The sequence below is a fragment of the Lolium perenne genome, chromosome 6, assembly GCF_019359855.2.
Source record: "Lolium perenne isolate Kyuss_39 chromosome 6, Kyuss_2.0, whole genome shotgun sequence".
In the NCBI taxonomy this organism is placed as follows: Eukaryota; Viridiplantae; Streptophyta; class Magnoliopsida; order Poales; family Poaceae; genus Lolium; species Lolium perenne.
In genome coordinates, this window is record NC_067249.2 from 77,056,390 (window position 1) to 77,066,804 (window position 10,415).

Here is a 10,415-nt window from a genome sequence, read left to right on the forward strand (position 1 = left end):
CTTCACGCTACGAAAGGAGGCATAGATCACATCAATACCATCATAGCAATAGTTAACTTCATAATCTACAAGAGATCACAATCATAGCCTACGCCAAGTACTACACGATGCACACACTGTCACCATTACACCGTGCAGGAGGAATAAACTACTTTAATAACATCACTAGAGTAGCACATAGATTAATAGTGATACAAAACTCATATGAATCTCAATCATGTAAGGCAGCTCATGAGATTATTGTATTGAAGTACATAGGAGAGAGATTAACCACATAGCTACCGGTACAGCCCTTAGCCTCGATGGAGAACTACTCCCTCCTCATGGGAGACAACAGCGTTGATGAAGATGGCGGTGGAGATGGCAGCGGTGTCGATGGAGAAGCCTTCCGGGGGCACTTCCCCGTCCCGGCGGCGTGCCGGAACAGAGACTCCTGTCCCCCAGATCTTGGCTTCGCGATGGCGGCGGCTCTGGAAGGTTTCTCGTACCGTGGCTTTTTCGTATCGAAGATTTAGGTCAGGGACCTTTATATAGGCGAAGAGGCGGAGTCAGAAGGTCAACGAGGCGACGACACAACAGGGGGGCGCGGGCCCCCCTTGGCCGCGCCAGGGTAGTGTCTGGTGGGCCTGTGGCCCCCCTCTGGCTCCTCTCGGGTGTTCTGGAAGCTTCGTGGGATCCTAAGATGCTGGGCGTTGATTTCGTCCGATTCCGAGAATATTTCCTTACTAGGATTTCTGAAACCAAAAACATCAGAAAACAGGAACTGGCCCTTCGGCATCTCGTCAATAGGTTAGTTCCGGAAAACGCATAAAAACGACATAAAGCATGCATAAAACATGTATATATCATCAATAATGTGGCATGGAACATAAGAAATTATCGATACGTCGGAGACGTATCACTCATGCTCGCTGATCACTTTTATTGGCCAAAGATGAGGCGGGACGTGGACAGGTATGTGAAGAGGTGCATTACTTGCAACAAGTCCAAGTCCAAGCTGAAGCCTCATGGTTTGTATACTCAGTTACCGGCACCTACTACACCTTGGGAAGATATTAGTATGGATTTTGTGTTGGGTTTGCCGCGTACTAAAAGAGGCCATGATTCTATATTTGTGGTAGTGGACAGATTTTCTAAAATGTCACACTTTATTGCCTGCCACAAAAGCGACGATGCGTCGCATATTGCTAACCTGTTTTTCAGGGAGATTGGTCGACTACATGGAGTCCCGAAGACTATTGTTTCTGATCGTGATGTGAAGTTCATGAGCTACTTCTGGAAGACACTTTGGGGAAAGCTGGGGACAAAGCTCCTGTTCAGTACTACTTGTCATCCCCAAACTGATGGTCAAACTGAGGTGGTGAATCGAACCCTTGTCACAGCTGTTGGGATCCATGATCAAGAAGAACCTGAAGGAGTGGGAAGAGTGTTTGCCGCATGTAGAGTTTGCTTACAACAGGGCGGTACATTCTACTACGGAGCTATGTCCTTTTGAGGTGGTGTATGGTTTCAAACCCATTACTCCACTTGATTTGTTGCCCTTACCCATACATGAGAGAGTTAATATGGAGGCATCCAAGAGGGCAGATTTTGTGCGAAAAATCCATGTGAAGACTAAAGAGTTGATAGAGAAGAAAGGCAAGAGCAATGCTCCAAGGATGAACAAGAAGCGCAAAGAGATGTTGTTCAAGCCTGGTGATATGGTCTGGGTACATTTTCGCAAGGATAGGTTTCCAAAGCTGCGGAAGTCTAAGTTGAAGCCTCGTGGTGCTGGTCCTTACAAAGTGCTTGCCAAGATCAATGATAATGCATACTCGATAGATCTTCCAGTTGATGAGTTTGGTGTCAGTAATTCTTTCAATGTTGCTGATTTGACACCATATGACGGAGAAGACCTTGGAGCGTCGAGGTCGACGCCTTTTCAAGGGGGGGGGAGATGATGAGGACATCCCTACTACACCACTACCTCCGTCATTGATAAATGAAGATGAACCTGCTGTGAAGCTCAAGTCCAATGAAGTTCGGATTGGACCAATTACAAGGGCTCGTGCGAAGCTACTTAAACAACAGGTGAACTTGTTTCTAAACGATACTTTGATTGATGAGAACTTTATACTGCCTAAGTCCTATTACTTATGTATCATCAGGTATCAAGAGGAGACGAGCATCACACGAGGAGTAGAGGAGCAGCTGGACATGAAGACGGACGTCAAGATGGACGTGAAGCTGGACATGAAGATATCTCATGGACGCGCGAGGGAGGAGCGGGAGGCATGCGCGAGAGGAGAAGTCGACGTCCAGGCCGGCCCAGCGCCCGGTCAGACCGGCCTCCAGACCGGCGTGCCCGGTCCCTGGCCCGGTTGACCGGGTGGCAGACCGGATTTACCCCGGCGCCAACCGGGCGTCGTACCGGGGCCAACCGGACGAAGTTTTGCGAACTTTCCGGTTGCCGCCCGGTCCAGACCGGCCAGCCCGGTCCCAGGCCCGGTTGACCGGATTCCAGACCGGATTAGTCCGAGTCTATCTCGACCAGATCTATTCTGGGTCGGTTTTACTTGTATCTTTCGACCAGAACTCGTCCCGGACGCCTATATAAGTGCCTTGAACGACCCCCTAGCTGCTTAAGACCACGTTTAAGATAAACCCTAATTCTTAGTTGTTTGCTATGCAAAACTATTGAATACTACTCTCCAATTCGTTGCGATCTGGAGTTTTATGCTACTGAAAGTTTGTGTGATCTGTTGTTCCATTGGGGATTAGAAGATTGCAATCTACCGCTTCGTGGTCGGCGGCTACGTGCGCAAGTGTGTGGAGTTGCGAATATCTTGCAGGGTTGAGAGCTGTTGCATTGGCATCAGGAATCAATCGAGAGACTTCGTCGACGTCATACAAGTTATCCTCCTCATCATCATCGATTCCATCCGCTGCTATCATCGTGTGTTCATCACCACCCGTCGCTTACTGAGAAGATCGGGCCACCCCATATCACTAGGGTAGAGCAGAGGAGCAAGATCCCCCTCCCTCATTTCGTCGTCGGAGTGGCAAGTGATGAGAGAAGGGACCAAGGCCAACGCCCTCGTGCTGACGGTTGATGGCGTCACCAAATATCGCTTGATGGCAACAACTCTGTGTACCAATTCAGATAAACTCCAAGTGCAAAGTGTTGTAGCAAGCGTCTTTTCCCCTTTTCTCTTCAAACAATCTACTCCCTCCGTCTATTAATAGATGTCGGGAGATTCGTTTTAATTTGGATGTGTCTCTACACTAAAAAAGTGTCTACATACATCCGAATTTAGACAAAATTTTGACATCTAAAAATAGACAGAGGTAGTACAAAACAAAATATAATGCCTTGTATCCCCAACTCTACCGTGTTGTTGTCAAGCACAAAGAACTGACTAACTAATTGACTGCCTACAATGATTTGTTGCATCCTTGCTTTTGGGTCACACAAAAGGTGAGAAATTTTCCAGAGATAGTAGGATGGTTTCTCAAGGCAATATCGATGTAGTAAGAAATATGGCAAACTTAACCTCCTACAAATATATATTTATATCTAAAAAACAAATATATATTTATAGTAGTTGAATAGTACATGATAGAGATATATGAATTGTTATATCTAGAAGAAAGGAGTAAATCTTCAAAGCCTTGAAACTCTTTCTTCTTGCATGGCACAATCTTGGATTTTTATGAAGTCACACACAAATGTAAGTACCAAACCACAATGTCTAAATACCAATGTAGGTTCTCCCATAATTTAATTGAAGCCGCAATGGCAAGGCTGCTACATGCACGCACAACCATTAAAGTGGTTAATCAACATAGGAAAAAGTACAAACACCAGTATGCTCGAAAAAAGCAACCAAACAGCTTGGTCGATGTCGATGGGGAGCTAATACTAAGAATTAACATTGTCAAGAACGTAGCAACCGGGACAAATATTACAAGGACAATCCTCGCGGCAGCCATGAAAAAAGATCAAAAAACAATATGGTGAAGCAAGATCTAAAGAACTATACCCGGAGAAATATTCCAGCACTATCATGGACGTCAGTATCAGATCTCGTCGTCGATCGAATGACCGAAGATCACTTATTATAGACGCTGCAATCTTTATTAACGCAAACACTAACCTAATATATTGAAAAGGCTACTTTTATTTGAAAAAATGTATCGTATAATTGGGGTTGTGACCCCTCCGGACACTCGCCGGAACCGATCTATGGACGCGGAGGTGGAGGAACCGCTAGGTAGGCTTAGGAAAGAAGCGGCGGTTGTCTTTTGCGAGTTAAAAAGACAAAATTAACATAACCAGAAACAAAATTTGAGTTAAATGCATCTAGCTGACCTACCAACAGAAGTAGTGTAACTGAACTGAACAAATTAAAGGACTAATAATGATACTGGTTCTTGCTCTCCCACACGATGTCACGATCCCTCCTCATGGCCGAGGTCCATTGTTTCCCCTTCCCACCTCCGTGCCGCCAGGCCTTCTTGGCGGTCGGTTCATCGTCCTCGTCAGTGGCGACGCTGGTGTCCTCCTCCGGCCGGAACCGAGGATTGTCCTGGAAGTGTTTGCGGAAGCCCTTGCCGAGAAACCTCTTGAGAAAACTGAGCTGGACCAGCCTCGCCCACGTCGATTCCCTGAGCACGCCGCGCCCGCTGCTCGACGACGCTGCAATCGATTCCTCCGTCTGTGGGCGCTCGTCTTGACACACGATGTCTGCGATCTTCTGGAAAAATTCAGCCTGTAGTTGTTCTGTGGGCATCATGTCGCCGCTGGCACCGGTGGCGAGGTCCAACACTTTCGTCTCGATCGCATCCATGTCCTCCGGCGAGTAGAGCTTGGTCAAGTTGAGCTCGGCGCACACAGCAACCAGCTCTCCGGCGGCCATCACAACGGAAGGGTTGTTAGAGTCGAGCAGCTTCACGAGGTCCTGGAACGGGACCATGGCCTCCTTAAAGGAAGAGGTATAACTTTTCAGGTCTACGCCGCCGTCGCCGATGGTGGTGAGGAGCAGCGCGAACGCGGAGAGAGCGGCGGTCACGACCTCCGGTGGAGTGTCGTCTCCAGCGCGCCTGATCACGCCCGTAGCGGCCCTCATGGCCGACGTCGCGTTCAAGGGGCGTGGCGCGCCGCCGAGTGTGACGGCGGCGAGGCAGTCGAGGGCGGCCACCATGGTCTCCACGCCGGAGGAGGGCGCCTGCAGCGTCACGCGTACGACGGGGAGAGCCTTGTTGTAGATGTCCTTGGAGCAGTTGACGTCGGTGGCGTCGCCGGCGGTGAGCGCGAGGAGGCCGATGGCGCGGTAGGCGAGCGCGGCCTCGGGGGCGCCGCCCTTGCGGAGGGACGCGCAGCAGCGGTCGAAGACGGTGAAGTAGCGGTGGTCGATGTCGTCGGCGGGGACGAAGCCCTCGAGCGCGGCGACGAGGGAATCCATGCCCTGCTCCCGCACCGCGCGGCGCCTCTCGTGGAGCTTATCGATGCACTCCCCGATGACATCTGCATGCACAAAAAACCATGGGTGAGATCGATCGGCCGGTGCACGTAATCAGGAGATCAAAAGAGACGATCGACGTCGATGGCTCGAGGATTCACGGCGCGCGTACGTACCGGTTGCGTTCAGGCGGGAGTTGCGGTGGCTCGCCATTGGGGCCGTCGACGGGCTGCCGGAGTACGGAGAGGATCAGAGAGCTCGGCGTGGAACGTATGGGCGTAGTGGAGGCGGGGAGAATTACGTGGTGACGGCTAGGTTTATGAGACATCGATCGTGTGGGAGGAGGAAGCCGAAGTCCGTGACGTGCACGCATAGGCGAAGGACCATGTAGAGAGCAAAGGCGGCCTCATCCAAATGGGTTTGGACCGGGCTCGCAGAGAGGCCGCAAAAGCCCATGCGCAATTTCGGCCCCAGTTTTGGCGCCAGATTCGTTTGGATTTCCCTCTACTCTGCCGGGTCGTTTCGTTTCGATTCTGAGTCTGAAGAAGCATTTTTGAGTTTGACGCGGCGACCAACAGTGCAACGCGCAGTGCCACAGTGGCTACTTTTCAGTAATATAAATGCCACCTGCATCGGGTGGAGAGACACTGCAGACGAGACAAGCACTCGTGTCACAGGCTCACAGCCTGCATCATCTCATCTCTGCGTCGCACGTTCAATTTTGTCATACACATTTACTATCCATGAAGAATATGGCATTCTCGCCCATATGAAGTTTCAAACGTAGCAATAGTAAAAACACACCATTGAAGCCTCATTTGTACTAAAGGAGCGTTTGATCCACAAAATACACCACTGAGAAGTCCTATGGTGTCGTTTGGACGAAGGAGTAGATATCTAGGTATTTCTTTGAAATTCCTATATATGGTACCGGCACTTTTGTAACCTGGGTGCGGGCGCACCCAGTATTTCAAAAATTAAAAAATGCTATTTAAAAGTTTAGAAAAATTTAAATAAAATTTTGCATGTACATATTATCTTGATACTTACTGGTGTAAGTTTTCAAGAAAAAATAAGACTATATGTGGCCTACACAAAAATGACAAAATTCCAAATGACACTATAATGTTTGGATTTGTACCATTCACAAGAATAGGAACTTCCATTTTCTCATTTTTGTGTAGATCACATACAATAGTGTTTTTTTCGTGAAAACTAACACGAGTAAGTATCAACAAAATATATATGTGCGTGTATTTTTTCAATTTTTGTTCTAAAACTTTAAAATAGCATTATTTTGAATTTCATAACCGGGTGCGTGATACGTCCATTTTGCATCACTATTTTATATCATAATTTACTGTTATTCATTGATATATTTCATATTTAGAGATGATACTTATGTTATTTTATCTATTTTGCATGTTTCATGATTATTGGAGAATCGCTCACCGGAGTCAGGATTCTGCTGGAAAAAGCACCGTCAGAATGCGATATTTCGGAAGATCAACAATTGACGGAAATTACACTGAAAATCTTATTTTTCCAGAAGACGAAGCTAGCCAAAAGGAGGAGCCGAGGAGGGCCGCCATGGCCCCCCCCCCATAGGCCGGCGCGGGCCCTGGTTTGGCCGCGCCGCCTTGTGGGGAGGGGGCCCACAGCCCCCTTCGGCCGCCTCTCCTTCGCGTACTTATTCGTCCCGAAAACCTAAGCTCCAGAGGATAGTCGCGAGGAGTCACAGCCGCCTCTGCGGGGCGGAAAACACCAGAGAGAAAAGAGCTCTCCGGCAGGCTGAAATCTGCCGGGGAAATTCCCTCCCGGAGGGGGAAATCGACGCCATCGTCACCGCCATCGAGCTGGACATCATTGGGACCATCATCTCCATCATCGTCACCGCCATCTCCACCGCTGCACCTCGACACCGCTGTAACATCTAGGGTTGAATCTTGATTGTTTGATAGGGGAAACTCTCCCGGTATTGGTTACTACTTGTTATTCATGCTATTGAGTGAAACCATTGAACCAAGGTTTATGTTCAGATTGTTATTCATCATCATATCACCTCTGATTATGTTCCATATGATGTCTCGTGAGTAGTTCATTTAGTTCTTGAGGACATGGGTGAAGTCTAAATGTTAGTAGTGAATTATGTTGGGTAATATTCAATGGTTTGATATTTAAGTCATGGTGTTATTCTTCTAGTGGTGTCATGTGAACGTCGACTACATGATACTTCACCTTTATGGGCCTAGGGGAATACATCTTGTATTCGTTTGCCAATTGCGGGGTTGCCGGAGTGACAGAAACCTGAACCCCCGTTGGTATATCGATGCAGGAGGGATAGCAGGATCTCAGAGTTTAAGGCTGTGGTTAGATTTATCTTAATTACTTTCTTGTAGTTGCGGATGCTTGCAAAGGGTATAATCACAAGTATGTATTAGTCCTAGGAAGGGCGGTGCATTAGCATAGGTTCACCCACATAACACTTATCAAAACAATGAAGATTAATCAGCTATATGAAGCGAAAGCACTAGACTAAATTCCCGTGTGTACTCAAGAACGTTTGGTCATTATAAGTAAACAAACCGGCTTGTCCTTTGTGCTAAAAAGGATTGGGCCACTCTCTGCAATTATTTCTCTCGCATTTTACATACTCGTACTTTATTTATCTGCTATATCAAAACCCTCTGAATACTTGTCTGTGAGCATTTACAGTGAATCCTTCATCGAAACTGCTTGTCAACACCTTCTACTCCTCGTTGGGTTCGACACTCTTATTTATCGAAAGTACTACGATACACCCCCTATACTTGTGGGTCATCAAGACTATTTTCTGGCGCCGTTGCCGGGGAGTGAAGCGCTATTGGTAAGTGGAATTGGTAAGGGAAACTTTTACTGTACGTGCTGATTTTATTTCTGCCTGTTGCTATAATGCATTATGGAGAGATATTCTCTTGAATTTCTATTTGGAAAATCTACTACTACTGCAAAGGTAGTGGATGAGGCGCCAGGTGAGAAATAGGTTCCATACAAAATACCTATGAAAATTATTGAACGTGTTGTGGATAACCGCTATGAAGGGGATGGAACTGTCCATCCTGGAGATCATTTACTGTTCTTACATGAATTATGCGGTTTATTCAAGTGTGCAGGTATTGCTATGGATGAAGTTAGGAAGAAACTATTCTCTATATCGCTGTCTGGTAAAGCGGCGCATTGGTATAAATTACTGAAGAATGGGGATTCTCTTGATTGGAAGGATATTGTGCTTCTATTTTATTCTAAATTCTATCCTCCAAGTGAAATTCACAAAGACCGGAACGCATATATAATTTCTGGCCTCATGATGGAGAGAGTATTGCCCAATCATGGGGGAGATTGAAGTCTTTAATGCTCAAATGCCCCATTCATGAGCTTCCTGGTAATATCATCATTGATAATTTCTATGCAAGACTTTCTTTTCAAGATAAAACCTTGTTGGATACTTCTTGTTCTGGATCATTTACACGCAACAAAGAAGAGTTTAAAAGGGACCTTCTTGATCGGATTCAAGAGAATACTGAAGGATGGGAGAACGACAAAGATAGAGAGTCAGGTATAAATTATGATTATGAATGCATTGAAACTTTATGGATACTGATAAATTTCGTAATATGAGTGCTACTTATGGTCTTGATTCTCAAGTCGTTGCAAATTTTTCTAAAGTTTTTGCCTTTCATTTTGAATTGCCTAGGAAGAATTTTGATAAGTATCATGAACCGTATAAAGATAAAACTGATTCATCAATAAATAAATGTGTTGTAATTGAAACTGTTGATCATATTCTTCCTGAAGCTTATATTGAAAAAACTCCTTTCCCTGTTAAAATGAAGGAGTATTCTGTTATAACTAGTGCGGTTAATAAAAGTGCAAAGAAACCTATAGAACCTGAAGAGCAAATAAAGGTTGAACCTGCTATTGCAGTAGTTAAAGATCTTGTGACTGAAAATGTAGAAGATGGTCATATTATTTTCTGTGAAGATGCTTCTAATATTGTTTCACATCCTAATAAGTCTAGGAAAACCAGTGTTCATATGCTCCCTGTTAGAATTGGTGATCATTGTTATTATGGTTTATGCGATATTGGTGCAAGTATTAGTGCTATTCCTTATGAGCTTTACACGGAGATCATGCATGAAATTGGTTCTTGTGAACTTGAAGATATTGATGTGGTTATTCGGCTAGCCAATAGAGAAACTATTTCTCCTATTGGTAATGTTCGAGATGTGGAAGTTCTATGTGGTAAGATTAAATATCCTGCTGACTTTTTAGTACTTGGTTCTGCTGCTAGTAAGTCTTGTCCGATTATTTTTGGTAGACCTTTTCTAAATACTTGTGGAGCTGTTATAGATTGCAAGAAAGAGAAAATTGTGACTAAATTTGCTGGTGAATCTTATGAGTTTAATTTCTCTAAATTTGCTAAAACTCCTTATAAAGCTGATTTGCCTAATAATGATTTTAGAGTTGAACAGTGTGCATCTATTGCTCTTGCTCCTAATAATCCTTTGCAGCAACATTTGGAGGATAGTGAGAGTGAAGTCTTTAGGGAAGAAAGGAATGAGCTTGATGAAATTTTCCTTTGTCAACCTATTCTTAAGCATGATTTACCGGTTGAAGATCTAGGTACAATACCACCACCAAAGGAAGATCCTGTTTTTGATTTAAAACCATTGCCTGATAATCTTAAATATGCTCATATTGATGATAAGAAAATATATCCTGTTGTTATTAGTTCTAAGCTTTCAGAGTTTGAGGAAGAAAGGTTATTGGAAATATTGAAGAAACACCGAGGAGCTATTGGCTACACTCTTGATGACTTGAAGGGGATTTCTCCCTCTATTTGCCAACATGCCATCAATATGGAAGATGATGCAAAGCCTGTTGTTGAGCATCAGCGTTGTCTAATTCCTAAGATGAAGGATGTGGTAAGAAATG

The 10,415-nt window shown here is 45.3% G+C and overlaps 1 protein-coding gene across 1 annotated transcript; it reads right to left on the minus strand.

Moving 5' to 3' along the window:
• Positions 1-4,343: 4,343 nt before the first annotated feature.
• LOC127309606 (uncharacterized) lies at positions 4,344-5,776 on the minus strand. The gene is made up of 2 exons (XM_051340391.2): positions 5,618-5,776; positions 4,344-5,506 (listed from the first exon to the last, which is right to left on the minus strand). The coding sequence occupies exons 1-2, from the start codon at positions 5,652-5,654 to the stop codon at positions 4,395-4,397; spliced, it is 1,149 nt and encodes a 382-aa protein (XP_051196351.1). The 5' UTR covers positions 5,655-5,776; the 3' UTR covers positions 4,344-4,394.
• Between the last annotated feature and the right edge of the window lie 4,639 nt (positions 5,777-10,415).